The sequence below is a fragment of the Strongyloides ratti genome (assembly GCF_001040885.1).
Source record: "Strongyloides ratti genome assembly S_ratti_ED321, chromosome : 1".
NCBI lineage: Eukaryota > Metazoa > Nematoda > Chromadorea > Rhabditida > Strongyloididae > Strongyloides > Strongyloides ratti.
The window spans coordinates 1,947,707-1,973,381 of record NC_037307.1 but is presented as its reverse complement, the minus strand read 5'-3'; the positions used below and the strand labels follow the sequence as shown (position 1 = coordinate 1,973,381).

The following is a 25,675-nucleotide window of genomic DNA, read 5'->3' as shown; positions in this document are numbered from 1 at the left end:
ATTGTATTGTGAAAGTTGTCAGTTGTCTTAAATAATATTTATAGGAAATGAAATAATTCAATAAGAAAAGAAGTTGCCAAAATAATTAAAAATCATTAATTTTTTTTAAAATTACTTTTTGAATTTAAGTTGTTTTTTGTTTATTTAAAAATTTTTTTTTTCAATGTTTACTTTTTAAAGGGTACTTGTTACCACATGATATTTCAAAAAAAGACTTTATCAATAATTATCACTTGAAAGAATATTATTTTGTGCCATAAACTAAAAATAACTAAAAGTTTTCTCATACTTCTAAATAAGCAATGGTTTTCAGACCGTCACTCCAATTGTCAACATTAATATATGCGTCCTAAAACATTTTCCTGCATTAAAGCGGCATTACAATCTTTGTCATCATCAGCATCACGCTCATTTATAAATTTTTTTACTTCTCCGATGCCTAATCAAATTGTTAATACTAACACTAAGAATACTAATCCAGTATCATCATTTACTGAATCTTTATCTCCTTGTTCACTCAAAAGGAAATGTGTTGATGAAGAAAATTTTGCAAAAGTAGGTATTTTTATAATATTTTCATAAATTTAACATATATTTTTTATAGCAAAATAATGGTGATGTCATAAGATATGTTCTGGCACATCCAGATGCAGTAGAACCAAAGTATGGATCTCCTTATGCAGCTGGAGCTGATTTATATGCAGTCGAGGAAACGATAGTACCAGCTAAAGGAAAAGCATTAGTTTCAACTGGATTAAAAGTTCAAATTCCTATAGGTTACTATGGTAGAATTGCTCCTCGTTCGGGATTAGCTTCAAAAAATTTTATTGACACTGGTGCTGGGGTTGTTGATTCAGACTATCGTGGAGTTGTCCACGTTCTTTTGTTCAATTTTGGTGATGAAGACTTTAAAGTCAAAAAACATGATAGAATTGCACAATTTATCATGGAAAAAATTGGACATTTGAGATACGAGAGATTCGATGACATTGATGTAAGTACACGCGGAGAAGGTGGTTTTGGATCCACTGGGGTATAATTTTTTTTTTCCAAAATACTGAAGTTTTTTTTTTGTATTGGATAATTATCTTTTTATTGTTTGCTTAAAATAATTAAAATAAAAGTGTTAAGACATTGTTTTTGAATGCTTTTGGATAACATCTTCTATTGGAATTATGTCATTGGCCATTAATTTATTACATTCCTTAAAGTTTTCTTAGAATTAAAACTTTTAGATTTTTGCTCATTTTTTTTAATTTCATAAGACTTGTGATTATTACAGTTATAATATTTTTGAAAAAAAAAACTGTAGTCTGTGATGTTTTCCAGTCAATCATTGTGATAAGATTATTGTTGATTATACATTTAGACACAAAGTATTATTTGTTTTGTCATTTCAGTTTTAATAACCAATTATATAATGATTTTTCAATACTATTTTCTGGTATTTTTTTTAATTTCCTTTGTATCTGGAAAAAAAAGAGCAGAAAATCTTGTTTATTTAACTGAAAAAAAGAATTATAAAAATGTTTCAACTCCAGTTGTTATTTGGCATGGAATGGGTAAGTAAATGATAAATAATTGATTAATTAATCTGATTATCTAGGTGATAGCTGTTGTAATCCAATTTCAATGGGTAGAGTAAAATCTATGATTCAAAAAGAATTACCTGGAACATATGTTCACAGTTTGATGCTTGGATCTAATATTGCTACAGATACTGAGCATGGTTTTCTTGGAAATATGAATGATTTGGTTAAAGAGGCTTGTGAAAAAATTAAAAAAGATTCTTATCTTAAAGATGGATATAATGCACTTGGATTTTCTCAAGGAGGATTATTTATTAGAGCTATTGCACAAAGATGCCCATATCCAAAGATGAAAAATCTTATTTCTATTGGTGGACCACAACAAGGAATTTTTGGTTTTCCATATTGTACTGGTTCAACAAAATTATGTAGAATAGTTAAATACTTTCTTAATTATGGAGCTTATGTAGGTTTAGTTCAAAATTCAATTGTACAGGCTCAATATTGGCATGATCCAAGACTTGATGATGAGTATAGAGAAAAAAATATATTTTTAGCTGATCTTAATAATGAAAAAATAAACAACACAACATATAAAGATAATTTATTGAAGCTTGAAAATATGGTATTAGTTAAATTCTCTAGAGATGAAATGGTAGTACCAAAAGACAGTGAATGGTTTGGATTTTACGATTCCAGTGTTAAAAATATAATTTCTATGGAGAATACTACATTATATATTAATGATAGAATAGGATTAAAAGAATTGTCAGATTCTAAAAGAATTCATTTATTAACATGTGACGGTGGTCATCTAGAAATGTCGAATGATTTTTTTATCAAAAAAATTATCTATCCATTTCTTAAGTAATGATACTTTTTCATTATTTTGTAATTTTTCTTTTATCAAATTTTCAATACAACAATAAAGTTTGTGTTTTTTCACTTATTTAGTTATACACACAACATTATAACTTTTGTTTGACAAAAAAAAAATAATTATTCCCTTTTTAATTTAAAATACCAGACAATTTTTATATATCTCACATAAAATTAAATGTTTTTTAAATAAAATTAATATAAAATCTAAATAGAAATTTTAAATAAAAATAATTTTAAAAATAAAGTTTAATATTATTTTTATTACAACAAAATCAACTAAACATTTTTTATAATCAAAATAATATTAATTTGATCTATAAACATTTCATTTTCCACAACTTTTTATTTTATTTTTGCCAACTAATATTTTTTTAGATGATGGTTCTAATAACGTTTAAGAAGTACCTCTTAATTGTAAGGTAGTGATCAAAAAATATCTTTAGCTGTACAAACTGGCACAGAATGGGTAAAATATATTGTTTATGTATAAATATATATATTGATGATATATATTAAGCTTTATGCGCAATTTTGAGAAATGCCTTTAAGAAAAATAATTATTTGGTATTTACTACCACATTTACAAGACAATTTTTTTTATTACATACCAAAAAATTTTTTTTTTTGCCTTTTTCTTATAAAATACATCTTTTGGTTTTAAAGTATCAAATGAAGTTAAGTATTTTTTTTTCCATTTATTCACTTTATTTTATTAATTTTAATTTATAATTATTTTTGGTTGTTGTAGTATGATTTAAAAAATGATTAATATCAAGATGGATAACATTGTATTTTATAATAATTTAATAAAAATTTTAATAAATATTATGTAACATTATTTATTGCTATAATAATAAAATATATAAACCATTATTTTCTAGCAAATATAATTGACTTTTTTGTTTTATCTTAACTGAAAAAAAAAATAGCTCTTTATCATACATCAACTTTTATTATAGCCAATAAGATGTTATTTATTATTTTACGCAATTTATTTTTTTTTTTTTGTAAATTTTTATCATAATTTCTTCTTTACAACCTTTATATGTCTCCTGTTATTCTTAAGAAAAAGAGAGGATATATATAAATGGATAACGATTATACTTTATATTATTCTCCTTTTTTATTATTAAAACAAGCCTGAAATTCAAATGTTACTTTTTTTTAATAGTATAAAGTACACTTTTTTTTTTTACCTTTAAATATCGATAAATACTATTATTATACATTTAGTACAAACCTTTTTTACTATTATATTAATTTTTTATTATAATTTGATCATTATTTTATTTTTTTATACTTTTAAAAATATAAAAGCCCTTTATCAAATATTTTATTATTCCCTAAACTATTTAAATATTTTATTCTTTTTTTTAAAATACATATATACTTGAATAATATTTTTTCACGCAAACATAAATGGCAATAACAATATATAACCAAAATTATTCTATTTTTTTTATAAATATATTTTTAATAGTATATTATAAAAAACAACAAATTGTTTCCTTCATTTTTTTATATATACAAAAATATGCCAAAACTAACAGGATATGTTAAGGTTTTTTTTTTTTTTTTAAATATTTTGTTATCATATTTAATTATATTTAACTTCATTTAACATAATACTTTATATACTACTTCTTTACACATTTTTTATGACCTTTTTTTAGATAAGCAAAATATATATTATATGCGCATATATGGCAAATATTTGATAATAAATATTCAATATGATAATATATTAAATTGATATTTAATAAAAAAAAAAATACATATATATCATTTAACTATTATTTTTCTTCTTAAGCAACATTGTATTGCTAATTTTAAGATAAACAAAATTGAAAGGTAATTGTTAATAAAAAAAATAACAATAACACTTCTCTTATTACATTTTAATAATTCATATTTTTTTTTAAAATACATGCTTTTTATAATTTTATTCGAAAAGTATATTTTTTAATCAAGAATAAGTGAAGTGTATTTGTTTGTATCTCATAAACCAAATAATTGTTATAATGTTGGTATATTAAAAATTTAAATAACTATCAATTTTATTTAACAAAAGTTTATTAACATTAAAAAAAATTTTTTTAATTTTTTATTATTATCTGTTGATAGGTGGTTATATATGTAAAGGAAGAATGGTAACTGACAACTAAAACTATGTTTCCCTAAAATACATTTGATATTTAAAAAAAAAAAAAAGAAAAAATATAATGAAAGTGATATACTATACTTGGTAAAGGAATCTTTTATATTTACATATTATATTTATACTACCTCGTATTCTTGACTTCATTCACATTTACTAATCATTTTTTAACATTTTATTTATTGATAATCATTTCTCTAAATAATACTTAAATTTATTGTCTTTTCAACTATCTACTGATGATGGTCAATTTTATCTCTCCACATATATCCCATGACTACGTTTTTTTTTTATTAATATTTTTTTAAACTATTCCTTCTGTTATCACATTCTTATATATATATAACTTCTTCTTAATTTTATTGAAAATGATAGAAGAACATCTCTTTTTTTTTATAATAAAACGGAATGGCAATTGATAAAATTGTGAAGAACCAAAAAAAAAAATTTTTTTTTTTTTGGCTTCTAAAAATAAAATATATAAATTTATATTCAATGAAGTTAAATATATATTAATATTAAAAAGTTATTGGACAATATCTTAAAAATTTTTATCTTCCTTAGACATTATATATTTATTATCAATCTATCATAGTATATATTTTCTTCTTACTATTAATAAACATATACAATTATTAATAAAAATTTTCTTAAATATTCTTTCTATTTATTTTAAATTAACTATTACTTTTAGTTAAAATTTTAGGATACACTATAAGATAAAAATTTATCTATCAATTTTTTTGACATTTTACAATTTATATACCACAAATCTTTTACTAAAACTATTTTTTTTTTTTCTAAATGAAAAGAATAAAAAATTAATAAAATTTCTTTTTAAATGTAGGTTTAATAACTTCCAGAGTTATTAATCTTTTTAAAATATTTCAACTTTTTTTTTTAAATTTACTATCCATAACTTTATCTTACTTTAGTATTTACTTAAAAGAATTTCATTTTTGATTGTCAAAAAATAAATAAATAAAGGCAAATTGAATGAGGCAACGAAGAACTATCAAATGCCATTTTATTGGAACTATTGGAAATAAAATATTCAAATTAATACATAGAATATTTATATTAAGAAAAAAAAAAACATCTTAATAATACAATATAAAATAAATTGCGCAAAAAGTTTAATCTTTATGATAAAAAAATTAAATAAAAAACTATTAATACAAATATTTTTTTTTTTTTCACGTAATATATATTCAATATATTCATAACTTTTAAAAGTCTAATAAATAAATTAAAAAAAAAAAAGTAGCAATGCTAAAATGTATTTTACTCTTATATATAATTTAACTTTAAATTAAACATTCATTTTTTATTATTTACAGTTTAAATAAAATAAACTTTAGAAATGTTACTTTATTCATTTTTCTCCATTATCATTCTTTGAAACCCATGAAATATACCATATAATATAAATTTTTTTTGTCATCTATATAATAAGATTTGATTATATTTCTATTAATTTATTAAAATATTAATACTAATTAATGTTTAAACTATATTTAATAATTCATATTAAGTGCAAATATTTTTAACTTCTATATTTATAATAATTAAGAATAAAAAAAATTAAATTAATTTAACATTATATTTTACTTTGAAATAAATTACATATTTTTATTAACAAAAAAAATAATTTTTGAAAATTACAGCAATGATGATGTCATTTTCATTTCTTAAGAATGCGCAACAGACAACATTATCCACTCTTTTATAATAAATTATATACTTTCAAAAACATTATTTAATTTAAACATTATTAATTTAACATCTATTCTTATTTCTATAACAACAATAAATTAATTAAATAAAAAAAAATATAAAACTATATGATAAAAAAAAAATTTACCAAAAATAGAAATAATAAATAATAAAAAAAAAACAAACTTTATTACGGAGAAGATGGCTTATAAAAGACATTTTTTTTTGACTAGACATTAGCTATTGGTCCTACTGCGCAATTGCACAAACTCCTACCCATTTATATAAATATATCTATCTAAACTTGATAGTCATTTTTTTATTCTTATTCTTTTATATTTTTTTTTAAATAGTTAAACTCTTTGTTTTTTAAATTTTTTACTTCCGTTCATTTATCATTTATACATATATACATACAAACTAACTATGTATGAATAAAGTTATTTTCATGGAAATAGTATTATCTTTTATGCTTCATCATCTCCCTTTCTTTTTAACTACTAAAAGTACATCTAATCTTAATTATAATTTTATCCTCAACCATGAAAAGCAATTTTTAGGGTAGGTGCAGATATTTTAAGAATTTTACATTTTTAAATATATTAATATTATATCAGTAACTACTATATTTGTATCATATATATATTTACTCACATTATATAAAAAAATAAAGAGAGGGGGGGGGAGGATAAAAATAACAGTAGGGTGTATCTCAAGAGTTAATTTTAAGATTATTCTAAGTATTTTTCATAGTACTATTAATATTAAAATATACACTTTTTTCAATAAATATCATTTTTTATTTTTAAATCTTTTTCAATTTACAGGAAATTTATTTTTTAATTTTTTTTTTAGTTAGAAAATAAACAAATAATTTTATCATATATTTCCTGATATCTCTTTTTTTGCCTACAAATGTAATAATAAATTTTTATTGTATTATAAAAAAAAGATTTAAAAAAAATAAAAATAAATAGCATAAAATAAAAATTTTTTTTTTTTGATTTTAAATGTTTTTATTTACAATTAATCAAAACTATATTTTAATATATATATATATATATATATATATATATATTTTTTTTTTCCTTAATTAGACTATCCTGTATTTTTATTAATTTAGGTAAATTTTTTAATTTTAATTGTTTTTTTTTTTGTTGACATGATAAGAAAATAATGATTTAATATATTTTTTAATAAGTTTATACATATGAATAGAAATTATCATTTTCTCACCTGTTGATCATAATATGTATTTTTAAAATATCATTATCACTCAACAGCTGTTTTTTTTGCCTTTTTAAAATATATAACATTTAATAATCAAATATCTATCTCTTTTTTTTTAACATATACATTCATTTGTATGTGACAGGAGAAAAATTTTTTTAGTTGAAGCATAACAATTTGAAATTTGATTACTTTGACAAATGAAAATATATATATATTGTCTTTTATATAATATTATATATCAACACTTTATACTACAAAATGAAATACCATGCATTCTCATTTTCTTGAAAATTGTAAAAAAAAAATTTTTGCACAAAATCCCTAAAAATTTTAACTTCTCTTTTACTTGTATCTTATAGACATTTATATATATATATACATTGTTATCAGTATTATAATGGCGCACATAACTTTGAGCAAATTTATTACATCAACGTAGCTAGCTTTTATTATCAAACAAAAAACACAACATTATATTTATAATGTATCTTTACATCCAGATTTTATCATCACGATTTTTTTACTCCTCTCACTATCTATATAATATAAATGTATATTTAGAAATCTCTTATATCATTTCCAACATTCTTATTGTTTTTTTTTTCCTAACTATTCTTTATCCTCAAAAATTAGAATGCCAAGACATTTAAAAAGTAAAGTTCCTCCCGTCTGCGAGGCATTGACAAAATTAAATTACCTGGTTATTGAATTGTATATTTATATAAAAAAATTTATTTATTTATTTATATATACTTCTTCCAATGAATAATGATTGATAACATAAAATATTATAACATATATAACTTAATATAAAAATATAATATTATCAAAAAAAAAAAAAAAATTTTATATATTATAAGATAATAATTAACTTTTGTCTGAATAGATTTTTTTAAAAAAAACAATTTGGCAAAAGAATTGAATGATAAGAGAAAATATACTTACAATCATATTACTCTTCTAATACATAAATATCTCAATTATTTTTTTTTTTTTTGCCAAAACAGATGATATGAAGAAAAGAATGATTATATGTTTATTGAGAAATGATAATAAAGAAAGACAAAAATTTTTACACTTTTAAATATCAATTTGATTTTGTCATCAGTAAAAGATATATCAATTTTTTTAACATGCTTTCAGAATCTTGTAAATGATATCTTTTCTCTGTCTATATATATTTTTCATTTTCATTTACTAGAGACCTCAAAATTAAAATATAATCCTGGTGAAATTTTCTTTATACTTTTTTTTTTCCCCCCTGATCCTTATATTTATTGTTAAACATTATCTATTATTTATTAATTGTCATAATATTGTTAATGAAGCTAATCTATTAATAATAAATAAATAAGAACATACTTAAATTTTAATAATAATTTCTTTCTATCGTTTTTTTTAATATCAATTAAAAAACAGTTGTTAATATTTATACACATGCATTTACATATCATTACCCTTTGGTACACGCAAATATTTCTATATATTTTTTTTTTCTAATACACTAAAAGTAGACCCTAAATATGGTTAAATTTTTTGATTATTACCACAACAATGCACCTATAATATTATCCTATTAAACTATGTATACCAAAACAAACATCTAAATTATTTACCTAATCGTGTATTTATATTTTTTTTTTTTGCCATTTTAACTAATAAAAAAAGTAATAAAAAAAATCTTATTTTATTTTTTTTGAATAAGAATATCTTTTCATTTTAAAGTTCATGATTATTATATTAATTTAATCTAGTATACACATATCAAATTCTACACTATTTTTTTTTTTGTTTCCAAAAATAATTTATCATTAAAATACACCTTTTTTAATCATTAGTATTAGCTTCTATTGGTGTATATATATATATATATATATAAATGTATCACAAAAGGAGGAAAGATAGAGAAATGAGATGGTACATTTTATTACTGAATCAAAATTTATAACATCATCATCATCATCATACATATACCAATAAATTCTTTCTGCTTAATAATAATAAAACATGAACACCTATTAAACATTTAACATACCTTATGTTATATTGACCATTAGACTTATCTTTCATTTTTTTTTCTTCTTTTTAACTATATAGTAAAAATTGACACTTTAGTAAATTAATTCTTTAGTTATTTTTTTTTCTTTTTTTAATTTAAATTATACTATAAAATCTTACAGACATATATATATAATAATGATTGTCTTAAAAAAGCCAAATATTATGTTTACATTCCTTTTCTCAAGAATGATATTTATTTTTATAAACAAACTATTTTGCATTTTTTTTTTCTACTAAAATTAATTCATTTATTTATATGTCTTCATTATGATTATAAAGATAATATCATTCTATATTTTTTATTTTTTTTTTTTTATTATTAAATATAATATCATTTCATATTAACTAAAATCAAGTTAAATTTGAACTTTTATAAATTATTACTAATATTCTTTTTTTTTTGTTTAAAATAAATTCTTTACATTCTTAATTATATTTTATTTATATTCTGCCTATTCTTCATGAAATATTAATTTATACGAATGTGATACATTATTATAACAGTACAATTTAATAATTTATTATTTTTGATAGAAAAAAAAAATAAAATTAAAATAATATTGTTATAAATTTATCATTTTTGTAAATAACTTTTTTTTTTTCTCTCTTTGACTTCTATTATTAATCCATGAAAATATAATAACTATAAATTTATTTAAATGATCATGTATATAAATTTTTATAACAAAATTAGTTATTAAATACATAAGCTAGATATTTTATGAATCTTAAAATAGTCATCAATTCTCTTTTATATAATATATATATATATATATATATATTTTATACTTTTATAATCAAACTCATATACATATATTATAAGGAATGAAAAATGTAATATATGTCTAAATGTTCAAGAGTATCAATTTTCTATATAAAAGTATTTATATCATTAGCAATTGTTTGTTGTTAACATATATGAATATAAATTTATATATATTCATATTATAAAACTTTGCGCAGACCTTTAAACTAAAAATTTTGATAACACTATCCTATCATCGTTGATTTGTATATATAGCATGTGCGCTTCTATAATCATCTTTTTTGTTTGATTACCATAAAATATTCTCATTTTCCTATTATAATAATATATGTACAAAATCAAAAAGGATGATATATATTTTCTCTTTCTCTTTTCAATACGAAAGTAGGAAGCTGATAAGGATGCCTTTAAAAGATACTAACCTTTGATTAGCTTTGCATATCATTTTTATAATATACCTATTAATATATACACTTCATAATATCTCTTATACTTTATTTTTCTATCTACCTTTTTTTTTATTATTATTATAATCAAAAAAAAAATTTATCATTTTATTATTATTAAATAACTCTATCAATGGGTAATTTTTTTATTTTCTACAACTTAAGACAACAACAAAAAATAACAAATTTTTTTTTATAGATAAAATTTAAAAAAAAAAAAATATAATCTAATCTAAGGAATAAAAATTTAACTTTCTTCCTTAATACCCCTTGAAATATGAATGAGTTTTTTTTTTTACATCATAAACTACTATATCAATTTCTTTTATTTTTGTTTATGATATAAAAATGTTAACACTACAAAGTAAAGTTTTTAAAATAGTTAAGAAAAGTTTAGGAACATTTTTTTATCAAAAAAATATACATAAATTTGTAATGTCTCAAAATTTATTTGTATCAACTAAAAAAAAAATAAATTTGAAAATATTTAAATAAGAGTGAAGAAGTTTTGTTAAGTAGGCTTTAGTATATATTGTCTCAAATCATATAAAAATTTTTTTTATCAAACTTATTTTTTTTTTACACTTATTTTGTATTTTCTTATTTAAAAATATACCCTAAAATTTCTTTTTCCCTTGCCTAATAAATTTTTATTTTCTTTAAATATAAAAGAGGAATTAAAAATTAATACATTTTTTTTTTAACTTAATAGAAAAAAAAATGAATGCCAATATCTTTTTGTTTTTTAATCACAATAAATTATATTTACATATACTTATCTCTTTTTTTTCCATTATTATCATAATTTTTTTTTATATTAAATTATATATATTATATGTGTATGCCTTGGATCATATATATATATATATATATATATAAGAGAACAATAAATATCATATTCTTAACAATTATATTTTTTGAATATATAAATATCACAAAAAAAAATGACTCTAAATATTTTTTTAAACAACATTATTTATTTGTATATTTTGATGTTTAAAAATTTTACTATTTTTTTTTCTTTATTATCCTCTTCTTAAGTATATTAATGAATCTCTTCATGGAAAAGAATAAAAAATTGTAAAGTTTGATGGTATGATGAATGGGGCCAAACAACAAAAAAAATAACAAAATTATTTTTTGTTTTTCCTTAAGTTTAATAAAAAGAAAACAATAATAAATGAAAATAAAATTATATATTAGAATGGTTGTTTGTGGAGATTGTATATTATAATATTCAAGGAGTAAAAAAGATTGATAAAAATTAACCTTTTTTTTATTGTTTATATATTTATTAATGAGATTTTTTTTTGTTATTTTTTTGTTACCTGTTTAAAGAAATGAAAAGGAGAGAGTAAATAATATTAAAATGAGTATGTTAAAAAGATAAAATTGAAATTTAAGGATGATATTTATTATTATTATTATTATTATTCAAAAAAAAACGAAAAAATTGAAATATAAATGTAACAGTTGTTTTTTTTTTCCTGTCTATAATTTGTTACCTAATAATAATTATGTAATAAATTTCCTTACTAAAATTTTTTCTTCCTCTCTTTAATGATCATTAATTAAAAATTATTTTTGGTAATCTAATTATCCTTTTTTTCAAATAAAGAAATATATTTTTATTAATATACTTTTTTTTCCTTAAAATGTATTATATATTATAATTTATTTTACAACTTTCAGGTAAATTTTTTTTTTAATATTAACATAGCTATATTTTTAATTACCTATCCTCCTCATTTAACTATATATATATATATATATATATATTAATGGCTATAAATTTATTATTAATATCTCTTTATATATTTATTTATACATATTTTCTAAAATGCACTTAATACTATAAAACCAAGTTGTAACAATACTTTTATCGTTTAAAATTAATATTATAAATTTTTACCTTTTTTTTTATGATAAGAATTATATTTAATTTTTAATGAATTTTTATAAATATAATTGTAAAAAAAAATATAAAAATGTTACGTTGTTTAGGATTTTTATTATTCACCTTAATCATTTTTAGTATGTTTTTTTTTATTAATATGATTTTCTTTTTTATATCTGTCTGATATATATAAATATGGATGTGTATGAAAAATTAATGAATCATATGTATGAAAATATATATTACGTTTTTGCTTATTACCACTTTTCAAATGTCACATTAATATGCCATTTATTACCTCTTATTTTTTAACCTTTTTAAGAGAGGTATAGGGAATATCTCTTTTTTTTTTTGATAAAATATTATTGATAAATAATAACTATGTATATATATATGTATGTCATGACACAATTCATTTATCATATAATGATAAGAATTATAATTTTAATGATAAGGACATATCAGGTGCAGGAGTATTTTTTTTTTAATCCTTATCCTTAATTATATTTCTAATCTTTTTAAAAAAATTTTAAACACGACATTTACTCTTATCAAAAAATTAAGGTAATACTTTTTTTTTTATAAGTTTTTTTTTTCATATAATCTTCATTCATTAGTAAGTACAGTGATCAGCGATTAAAAGTAGATAACATTTTTGTTACCTCCCATGATAAATAAAAAATAATATTATTCATATACATTTTTTCAAAGATTGTTATCTATCTTTACCATATACAAAAATACGTTAACATAAAATTAGTCTAATTTATTTTTTTTTATTAAACTTTTCCCTCTTTTTTTTTAAAAAAGTTAAATAATTTTAAAATATGAAGAAATAAATGTTGATTGTATATATATATATATATATTGCTAATAATGAACAACACAAACTTTACTAAGATAAAAAAATTTTTTTCTTACTCATTATACTATTTTTTTTTATTGTTTGTTACAACTTAACCTAAAAATGAAAAACTAAAAATGGAAAGTTAGTAAATTACAAATTATAAACATAAATTAGCATATTTAAAACAATCATTATTCTAAACATTTTTTTTTCTTCCACTTTTAAAAATGAATATTTTTATAATAATAAAAAAATATTATCATAATCTTAAGGAGTCCGTTATATACACCTTTATAATATATGTATCATAAAAATGTTTTATTTTATTTTCTAAAAGTTTAGTTCACCTATCAATGGAAATCATAATATATATATATTTTATGTATAAATTATTATATATAAATTTTTATCATATTTACAAATGTATATTTATGTTAATTTCTCATTATATCAATGAAAACTTTTAAAATCTTTTTACTTATTTAATTTACTTTTTTTTTTTAACATTTCAATTTTTTTAACATTATTTTTTTAATATTAAAAACAATAGAAATGTTTATATAAATTATGATCCATGTAGAACAAAACTTTAAAAAATATTTAAAAAAAAATATACTTTTTAACAAATATAAAAATAATATATAAAAAATATATTATATAATCAACAATCATAAATTACTTTAAACTATACCCTTAAATGTGTATATATTGTTTTCATTTTTAACTATTCAATTTGTATCAAGTAACTTCAAGCACTCATACATACTAATTCTTAAGATATTTTATATTTATAAACATAACATTATACATGTATTATAAATGGAAGAAAAGAATAATTCATTGATTAAGTATTCTTTTATTCAAAAAAAAAAAAATAAAAATAAAAATATTTCTATTAATAATTTTATCAATTTACAAAATGTACCTATCATTTTTTTTTCTTCTTCTCTTTTATGATGTATAATATTTTAGTGAACATTGTTTTATGTGGCTTTTAATATAAAATATTTCAATATAATGTACATATTACTAAATAAATAATTATTAAAAATAATATTTTTACATTTATTTTCTTGATCATGATTAATTTATAATTAAAATTATTTATTTTATGATCAAGCTTATTATAAATATTAATTTTAAAAGAATTTTTTAATTATATATTTCTTAATTATAAGAAGTTTATTATAATATTGATAAAAAAAATCTTTTAATTAACTTTATTGATAAGATAATTAATTTTATTATTTATATTTTTTTTTTTGCATATTCTATTTTGTTTATCACTTTTAGTATACCTCTTAAGTTGTAATAGTAAATGAAAAAAAAAAATTTTATATTTTCTTTAATCAATCCTATTTTAATATCATTTAAGAACAATTTTGACTAACAATAGGTAAAACATTACTTAATAAAAAAAAAAGTTAAGAAAATGAAAAAGAGGTCTTAAATGATAAGAGAAATTTAAAATTATTATTTTTATTTATAATATATAACTAAAAATTATTCTTAATTGATAAGGTCAATTTTTTTAATATAACAATACAATATGCAATATTAAAAAAGACTATTTGCTTTAATAATTTTTAAAACGCATATCTCTCTTATCAAATTAGAATATAATGAAACATTAATTCTCTCTCTCTCTTGTATATTAAGAAAACATCATTTTGGATAGACAAAAATATATATCATATCATGTTTATATATAAACTTTTCTTCTAGATTTTTTTTTTAAATACTTTTCATTTTCAATAACCATGACATTTAAAAGTATTTATAAGTTTAACTAACTTCAAAAACTTCTACTTTTGTTTGTTAATTTTTATTTTAATATTCACATTCTAACTCATACTCTGGTAAAATGTCAAAAAATGCCTTTTAAAATATGTTTGTACTCTATATATATATATATATATATATATGTTCTCCTATAAATAAAATTCCTCATCTTTTATATTTTTCTATTGTTTCTAATAATATATTTTAACATTATTTATTATTTATAAATTATATCTATTTTTATTTAATAATAAAGATATAAAATATATATAAATTGTTACGGTAAAACTTTCCATTTAAATTAAATATTTTTTTTTTTTTAAAAATAAAAGTAATATGTTAACACTTACATCATGAATTTTTAAACCCTTTTTTCTCGTAAAATAAATTGTATTCACCTTTCTATATTTTCTTTTCACTCTCTTTCTTTTTAATATATATATATATATATATTTTTTTTTTGTAGTGATAATAATAATTTACATATTAAATAGATTGACAGAATTTTTGAAAGCTCAATTATTTTTAATGATATTTATATATTATTTTTACAGAAATAATATGATCTCACTATATTTTATTTCTTTATTATTTCCATTATAATTTTATTTATATTATTTTTTTTTTTAAAAATTCTTTCCCCATTTCTTTAATATTTAATTATATATATAAGATTAATTAATTTTTATTTTAAAAATAAAATTAAAAAAAAGAATTATTACTATTTATTAAAATAATATGTTTGTATTTGTAAATGTTATAACTTTTTTAAAAGTGATAGTAAAATTATACATATATTTCTAGAAGGAGGAGATTGGTAGCGCAAGATTATATAATTTTACCAATAACGAGCCTTTAACTGTTGTATCTATAGACATATATTAACAGTTGACATGCATCTTTTTCTACTTTTCTATATTTTATAATATATACACCTTGATCATTATTATCATTTTGTTGTTAGTTGTGTTGTCAATGATGATAACACGTTGGCGTCACCTCTCGAATGTGTTATTGTTATTTTATAATTAAAGTGTATTCAAAAATTATTTTTATTATTTTCCCACAACATCCAAGTATCTACTCTCAGAAGGAAAAATTTTCTCTCTCATTATAATTAAGTTTCATTTTTTTATATATATATATTTTTTATTGTTAATAATTTCAAATAACTTATAAATTTTTAATATATAATATAATACCTTAATTTTTATACATAATATATATATAATTTGTATTTGAATTTGATGCCATTTATAATTTACTTAAAGATATGGATAATTTATAAGCTATCATACTTTAAATACTTCTCAAATCCATCTTTATATATCTTTTTTTTTTCCTTCAGAGACAGGATTAGAAGAAGATAAGTAAAAAGTATTTTAATAATAACATAATATATATTGTTAGAGTCTGCGCTGATCTCATATAGGAGGTTCTTAATATATCACTAATAGTTTATCATCAAATAAAATACAAAGGATCTCTTAAATTATACTGATATAACTTTGTTAATAAAGTGCGAGATGCTATTTTAAATTTTCCATTCCACCATTTCAAGAATATGTCTTTTAAATTTATTTTAAAGATGGCATTTTATTTATTATTAAAATTATTACCTTTATTATATTATTTATGATTAAAAACGATTCTTTTCTTTTTTTTTTCTATTTTTAATATTTATATTTCATCATAAAAATATTATTATTCTTTTATTTTTTTTTATTTATAGAGTATATTATATATATATTTATATATAAATGATTCCAATAAGAATCGCGGGTACCCAACCTCCACAAGGGTTTAACTATACAAATATCTTTGATCCATCATCTTCCTTACAAAATATTTCAAGAAATATAAATCCAAACAAAAGAAGATTACCAAGTCTTGATGAGGATGGTTATGAGGAAAATCGGGTCACAAAAACAAGAAAATTAAAAATATACTCATTAGAGAATAAACTTGATATCATTGATTATGCCAAAGTTATTGGTAATCGGGCTGCTGGCCGTGAATTCAATGTTGCTGAGAGTAGTATTAGGGAATGGAGGAAAAATGAATCTAAAATTAAGTATGTTACCTCTTCAACTATTTTTTTTTTGTTTTGATTTTTGATTATTAAACTTTATTTTTTTTTAGAGATAATTATAAGAAAGAATTACTCAAAAATAGTGAGTCTAATGAATTATTAAAGGCACGAGAAATTCTTAGTCAACAACTTGATACGCAATTGGTAAGTTCTTTTTAATATTAAATTTTATCGTCTTCTTTTTCATTTTGTTAAACTTTAAAATATTTACAAACTATGAAATCAGTAGTCTGGCTTTGTAATCAAAGTTGATTGAGAATTAAACTTATAAATCACATAAATTATTACAATTTGCAACATTTTGTCCTCGGGTCTCTTTTAAAATATATCGTTTTATGTTAAATATTAATTATCACTAAGATAGATATCATTTAACTTTTAATAAGTACTAATATTTCTTATCCTTTTCAAGGAAAATAAATATTGAAAGAGATCATTTTATTTATGATAATGATAATGATGACGGTATATTTATTATCTACTGTTATTTTAAAATATTCTTTTTAATAAAAACAAATTTTAATACTAATATTAAATGTTGCTTTTTATCCTTCATATATATATCTATCATATATAACATTTATCTCAATATTCCTTTTGATAACGAAGCGCAACTTTTAAAATTTTTATCACAGAAACCACATCTAAGCAATCACTATAAGACAGCTGTTAAAGAAAAAAGAAAAGTTTTATTTTATTATAATAATATTTTGGTGTATGATAATGATAAGAGGATTGCATTTATATATATAAATATTTTTATGCGCACCTACTACTGATAGTTATATAGGATAACACATAAAAAATAAGAGTATTTAAAGGACAAATGATGGATTGAAATATGCCATTGTGGTAGAATGATAATTAATTTTTATAAATTGATCAAAGACTTTTACTAAATAAATATTAACCAGATAATGATTGATATAACATATATATAAATTATAATTTTCTATCATCTAACAAAACAATTAATCTAATTTTCTTTATCATTGATTAATGATAAGAAAAAAAAATGTTATATATTACATAAAATATATATATATAAATATAAATATTTTTTTAGATTGATTTTATCAACGCAAAAAATGGTAAAGTAACATGGTATGATATAAAATATAAGGCAGAAGAACTAGAATGTCAATATAAATGTGTTACTCAACTTGATATAACTAAAACACCTATTAATATGGGATGGGTATCAAGATTTATGAAAAGAGTTATGACAAAAATACCACATGTACCACCACCATCAAATAGTAATCATAATCTTGTACAAAATAATCAAAATAATTTCCAAAATGGTAATGTATCTCAAGAAATTAATAATAGTAATCCAATTCTTCCACCAAGTATTTTACAATTTTTAAATATTCAACAACAGCAAAGAGTTACAACAAATAATAATAATAATTTACAAAGTTCACAACAACAATCATTTATACTTGATCAAAATGTTATTACAAATTTGATACATCAATTTAATCTTCAAAAACAGCAACAGCAACAAAATTGTATTCTTAGTGCATTATTAGCATCTCAACAGAATTCTAATAAACTTCCAATAAATTATTCCCCTTCATCCATATCTACAATCAATAATAACAATACTAATACTACTATAAATAGTAATGGAATGGCAAATCATCAAATAAATCCTTTACATCTTCAATCATTACTACAGGTAGAAAATCTTAATATCCTTCAACTGATAAATAATATTACCAATGGAAAGATAAATAATTTTTCAAATGTAGGAATTTCACAACCAACACCAAATAATAATTCTACAACAATATCAATAGGTGGTAATAATAATAATAATAATATTATTTCATCATCAACAATCACTTCATTTGATGGAAATAATATAAAATATCCATTAAATAATACTACTAATAGTAATAATAATAATATTTTAAAAAATCTTTTACCATCAGAAACAGAAATGAGTGATATTCAAAGGATGATATTAAATGCTAATATTATGATATCATCATCAAATAATAATAATAGTAATATAAATACAATACTTACTAAAAAATCAACTATTCATAAATGTAGAAGAAAAGGGTGTACACCAAAGAAAACTTTATCACCCCAATTACCTGGAACATTAAAATTTTGTAGTAAAAAAGATATTAAAAATTGTATTCTTAAAGAACAGGAAGATATAATAAAACAAAGTGATACAGAAGATAGTATGGGTGGTTGTGATAGTAGTAGTAAAACTTCTGATCTTGATTCTGTTAGCAGTGAAAGTAGAAAAATGGAAATTGATGTTGTCGTTAATAATAAAGATGGTTTAAATAATACTCCATCTACTAGTGGGAATCTATTTAATCATGATTAAAAAAAAAATATTTCCATATTATATTATTTTCTTACAAAAAAGTTATATAGGGAAAAATTTTTTTTTATAATCTTTGTAATTTTGTATATTTATACATTTTTTTGTTTTATGTAATAATATATATATTTATGTAGGCAAAAACCGCTATCATTTTATGATTGTTCGGTGGTAAAAAAAAAAAGAAATAATGGATATAGAATGAAAAAGTATATTTATATTGTTTTTTTTTTAGAATAGAAAAGTATTTAATTTTTATTATTTGATATTGAAAAAATTAATATTGCAATATTGAATACAGATGTTTGTATTAGAAGACCAAATGTATATTTTTTTAATCTTTAAAATTATTTCTTTTTTTATGAACATTCTGATAAAAAAAAAAAGATGGTTAGGTAGATCCATTAATCGTCTATATCTCTGTATATGTTTATTTGTTTTTATCTCTATATCTGTCTCTTTCTCTCCATATATTATTAATATAATATTGTTTATGTCTATGTATGACATATAGTATATCTCTCTCTCCCTCCTATATATATATATATATATATATATACATAGATTGTTGCCTTATTATTGCCAAATAAAGAAGTAATTAAATTTCTTCTTTAATATGTAAAATAAATAAAAAAAAAACAATTTAATTAAACTTTTTTTTTAATTATATTTTTATTATATATAAATATATTTTTATTTTTTTTTTCATGTATCATATTATTATTATGTGATTGAAAGATATAAAAAACTTTTTAGTGTGCCTTTAATAATATATGGTAATAATGGTGAATAGTTTGTTTTTTTATCGTAGTATATATGTTTTTTGTATGCCATTTGATATAATAAATAAAAATTAATTTTTTAATAATATGATTTTCATTTTTTTTTTGACTTATATAAAATTATAAATTGATTATGATAGAAAAAACAAGTTTGTACATTTTGTGTATGTATAATATTTTTAAAAAGAAAAAGTTTTATTTAATTTTGATAATAAATATTTTAATTAATAAAAAATATAAATTATTTATTATATATATATATATATATATATATTTTTTTTTATATTGTATTTTAAAATATAAAGAAAAGAGAAAAGAAAGAGAATAAATAAATGGATAATAGAAATTTTTAAAGGTACTTCAATAATCAAAAAGAAAAGAGTTATTAACTACTTAATAAATCACAAAATGACAATTACTTTTTCTTTTTTTTTTAATACTGACCTTAGAAATATAAAATATTTTTATATTTGTTGTAAAGAAGATTTTTAAAATAATCAAAATATTTAGATATATAAAATGTAATAATATATAATAAAATGTTACTTTAAACAAAAATTAAATTTTAAAAACATATATATTGGTAAGTTTAATTTTTAATAACATTTTTCTTATTTTGTCATATTATTTTATCTATCACAAGTAGACATATTTTATATCTAAATATATTTTAAGAGACACATCTGTTTATAGTTTTTATATTTATTGTCTTTCAAGACATCAATATAATAATTTTACATATAAAAATATAATTTTAAAGTTGATTACGAGAAGATTTATTGAGATATATGTTACATTTGATAGTTAGTTATTTATATACAATTAAAATATATAGCTGTTATAATCATTTGACAAGCTATTAAGAATTATTAAAACTTCTGGAGATTGTTATTATTCTTCTTGTAGTAATGAAGATTTATGTATATGACTTTTAAGTGATATATTAATTATATTCTAAAATTTAAGCTTTACCTATTATTTGATAAAAATTTAATCTAAGAATATTTTTTTTTTAACTAATTATATATATATTTTTTTTTATTTATCATATTATCTTAAAATTATTTTAGATGTTTTTAAAATGTTATCCAAAGTATTAATAATATTTTTTTTCATTTTACAACTATTATTCATTTTATCAGAACCTCAAAATGATATAATATTAAATGATAATAACGATATTGAAAGAGATAATATACAAATTATTGATAATGGTACATTGACTTCCGGTGTATTTTTAAGAATATCTCAAAAAGGTGTCAATTATATGACATCACTTGCTGAAGATGGCATACCAAAAATTTTTGATCATTTTGCTTTACCAAATATTGAAACTGATGCAGCTAAAATCACTGATTTGTTTATCATTAATTTTGATAAACCAAAAATTAAAACTAAATTTATGGATAAATTTGGTGAGTTTTTTTTTAAATATACTATTATTATTAGATATTTTATTTAATATAACATACTTGAATTGCAAAAAAAATATTGATAAAAGAAAGAAAGAGGAATAAACGTGATTATGTACTTGAAAAAATAATTAAAAATGAAGATATTTCTTCTTTTATTTAATAATAATCATTTTTATAAAAAAAAAACTTTTTATAGGTATTGATGTTGAGTTAAAAATACCATTAGTATCAATACATGGTGATATAACGGTAGATTTATTTATTGTAACATACAAAGGAACATTTAACTTAGAATTAAAAAATCTTGAAATATTAATGGATGTAAAAATAAGTAAAGAATTAAATGCTAATGAAACAAATATAAATGTTACCCGTTGTGAGATAACAAAAAATTTTGCTAACATTGTATTTTTTGGTGAAGATAGTACAAATTTATTAGGTGTTAAAGATGTAATTATTAAGAATGTTGAAGAAAAAGTTACAAATACAGTATGTGGATTAGCTTATATGATAAAAGGTTTCTTGGATGAACAAAGTATTAATGCAACTATTAAAAGAGAACGTTCAATGATAAAAAATGATAATAGTGATGAGGAATCTTTTCAAGATTCTTTATGTTCAATCAATGACATTGAGGAGGAGAACATAATGATTAATGATAATGTTGATGATGATAATAAAACAAATCCATTTAAACCTTCTGATTGGGGTGTAGATATATCTTTAAGATATCCACCAACATTCTCCAATAAAGATGTCATTTTTGGTATTGATGGTGGAATTTTATATTTAGGTGATAGTGCAAGTAATGTGACACGACCTAAAACATTAAATATTTCAATACCAAAAGATCAAATGATAAGTTTTATTATTACAGATTATGTTCCAAATACATTTTTTGAACATATTCATAATAATGGATTTTTAGTTTTTGAAGAATATATAACATCCCGTAATTCACCTAAATATATGAGAAAAATGCTAGAAACATTTTGTAAGACTTGTAAACTTGTTTTGTCGGCAAATTTGACAAAGTAAGTTATATAATTAATTGTCACTTATAAACAACTAATTTTAGAAAACCAGAAATAAAAATAACAAAACGCGGCATCTTGTTAAAACTTTCTGGTAATTTTGGAGTGTACTTTAGTAGGAATGATGAAAGAAATGACATATTGTCATCGGACATCTCCTTTGAAACAACAATCCGCCCCCATATAAGACATTCAAGAATTTTTGGTGAAGTTTCATTGACAGCTGTTGAAATTAATATAAATAGTATTGGTATGAATGGAATGTTAGCAAATGGCATTAGAAAGGTACTTAATTTTATGATACCTAAAACCATCTGGCCAACACTTAAAAAAAGACTACGTTTTGCAATTAATAAACGAGGAATCAAACTACCTGTTATTTGTGGTGTAGAATTAGAAAAATTACATGTAGATTATCAGGATCATACAACAATTATTAGTTCAGATTTCTCATTTGATTTACCACATTTTTTGAGAGCTTTCAAGAGGTATATGAAAAATAGGGTGCAGCAAAAGATTAAAAGAAATCAAAAATTTGATGACATAGTAAGATATTATTAATTAATCAGTAATATTTGAAATAATAAGTAAAATTTTTATAAATAAAAATATTTAAATTATACAGAATTAGATTTTTTTTAGATATTTAATTAATTACAAAATGTAAAGACTTATCATTAAAGTCATCAAAAGGTGTAAAGTTTAATGCATTGAAAATTCAAAATAATATAGTTATGGTTAATATATTATTATAGATTGTATGACTATCATCTCATTATCGACAATATAACAAGAAGATAATGTTGCAAGATGAGTTATTTCTTTTGTCATTTTTTTTTGTCTTTTTCATCTTCATTAATTTCTTCATACAAATAATGTCAATTAAAAGGATAGAATTTATATCAAAAGATTCTAAATAATTATATTTTATTTTATGCAAAAAAAAACATCATGTTTAAAATTTTGTTTTATCACATGAGTTTATCAACATTCTAAACAATATCTCTGCTCCTCAGCATTAATGATTAATATTTGAGATTGAGTAAATTAATTTTTTACATTATTTAATAATTTTTTGCACTATATTTTGTCTAAACTATAAAATTTGTCGAATGATAATAAAATAATAAAAATATATTTACATTAAAAATAGACAACATTTGATCACTCAAAATCAACCAATACTATATTTGATGATAAAAACAACCGAACATCATAAATTGAAGGAATTAAATAAATTATATATATACATATTTAAAGTTTACTTATGTTTAATTAATATTGATAAAAAGATAAACAATATTAACCTATCCATTTGATACAATACCAAATATGATAAATTAAAAAATTTATAATGTAAGTTATTTAAATTATATAAATCATTTAATATTATAAAAATTATTACTATCTCTATTTCTAATTTAAATAAAAATTTTTTAAAAATAATTTTAAAAAAAGTTTAAAAAATTTTAAAAAAAAATAATTTTAGAGAGATTTTTAGAAAATTTTTAAATTACTTCAAATATGTCTCGTTTCATTTAGAGTATTACGTGCATTATTCAATTTTTTTTTAATAAAAATTAAAATATTAATTATTAGTAGTTTAAGTTAATTTATAATTAATTTTTTAAATGATTACCTAGTTGTTATATTTATTTTAGATTTAAATTATTAAAAAAATTAAAATGTTTTATTTCTAAAAAATTAAAAAAGTAGATATAAAAAATTGGCAAAAAATTTTAATATTCAATTTCCATAAATTGGTGATAAAAAATTATACATTATTTTAAAAGATATTTAATCAATAAAGAGAGTTTTATTGTAAAATGAATTTATAATTATTTTACTGTTTAAAGAACAGGAAAAAAAATGCTTCATTATCTTTTGGTATAGTGCATAGAAGATTTTTTTTTTATTTGATTGTACATAATTTCTAACCGTTTATCTATTTTTCTAACAAAAATTATTGAAGTAAACTCTCATAGCGCTTTTTTAAGATAACATTTAACATTAAATTCAATCTCCAAAAGACTTATGTAGTTTAAATTGTCAATAAATGAAAATAACGATCATTCTGAAAAAGTTTTTTTCTTATATATTTTAAAATTTGCAAAGAAAATTAGTTTTACCAAAGTATACTTTTATTCTTTATATATCTAAAGGCTACATTTTCTAGTACATCATCAGCACCTATTTTCAACTTCGACACTGAAATACAAAAGTTAATGATTTTCCCGCCCTTCAAATGGTAATCATCTTTATTTTTCTAATGTCAAACATTTCTAAAAGTCACATGTAGAAGATAAAGAATTTATATATAATAAAAACAAACTCAAAAGCCAACATAACTAATTTAAACGCAATTTTTTGTTATAAATACCACGACAGAATATCTTTTTAACAACTTTGTTAATAGATTACTTAAATAGCGCACTTCCAACTAAGTCGTGTTAAGTAATCTTTAACTTTAATTGTTATATATATTTATCACTATTTAGTAATATGTAATACAATTTAACTTTTTTCTGAGGAAACTTTTTTTTTTTCCTTTATTTTTCAATAACTTTCTTTATAATTTATATTGTAGTATAGTCTTTTACCCGATTTAATTTTTTTTATTACATTTTGATTGACATTAATCTATATTATTATCATTTCTAGGTCGATTATACTCTAAAAATTTTT

General features: G+C 19.3%; 4 protein-coding genes across 4 annotated transcripts; all 4 read left to right on the top strand.

The window, feature by feature from the left end:
- Positions 1-342: 342 nt before the first annotated feature.
- Positions 343-1,039, top strand: SRAE_1000061300 (Deoxyuridine 5'-triphosphate nucleotidohydrolase, mitochondrial; the record flags this gene model as incomplete). Its single annotated transcript, XM_024647467.1, has 2 exons — positions 343-555; positions 605-1,039. The coding sequence occupies 2 exons, from the start codon at positions 343-345 to the stop codon at positions 1,037-1,039; spliced, it is 648 nt and encodes a 215-aa protein (XP_024501542.1).
- A 381-nt stretch (positions 1,040-1,420) lies between these two features.
- Positions 1,421-2,400, top strand: SRAE_1000061200 (Palmitoyl-protein thioesterase 1; the record flags this gene model as incomplete). Its single annotated transcript, XM_024647466.1, has 2 exons — positions 1,421-1,562; positions 1,607-2,400. 2 exons carry the CDS (start codon positions 1,421-1,423, stop codon positions 2,398-2,400), a joined length of 936 nt encoding a protein of 311 aa, XP_024501541.1.
- A 14,677-nt stretch (positions 2,401-17,077) lies between these two features.
- Positions 17,078-19,762, top strand: SRAE_1000061100 (Homeodomain-like-containing protein; the record flags this gene model as incomplete). The annotated part of the gene is made up of 3 exons (XM_024647465.1): positions 17,078-17,391; positions 17,460-17,553; positions 18,476-19,762. 3 exons carry the CDS (start codon positions 17,078-17,080, stop codon positions 19,760-19,762), a joined length of 1,695 nt encoding a protein of 564 aa, XP_024501540.1.
- Positions 19,763-21,808: 2,046 nt separating this feature from the next.
- Positions 21,809-25,667, top strand: SRAE_1000061000 (Lipid-binding serum glycoprotein, C-terminal domain and Bactericidal permeability-increasing protein, alpha/beta domain-containing protein; the record flags this gene model as incomplete). Its single annotated transcript, XM_024647464.1, has 5 exons — positions 21,809-21,956; positions 22,153-22,990; positions 23,035-23,536; positions 25,153-25,238; positions 25,652-25,667. The coding sequence occupies 5 exons, from the start codon at positions 21,809-21,811 to the stop codon at positions 25,665-25,667; spliced, it is 1,590 nt and encodes a 529-aa protein (XP_024501539.1).
- Positions 25,668-25,675: the final 8 nt, after the last annotated feature.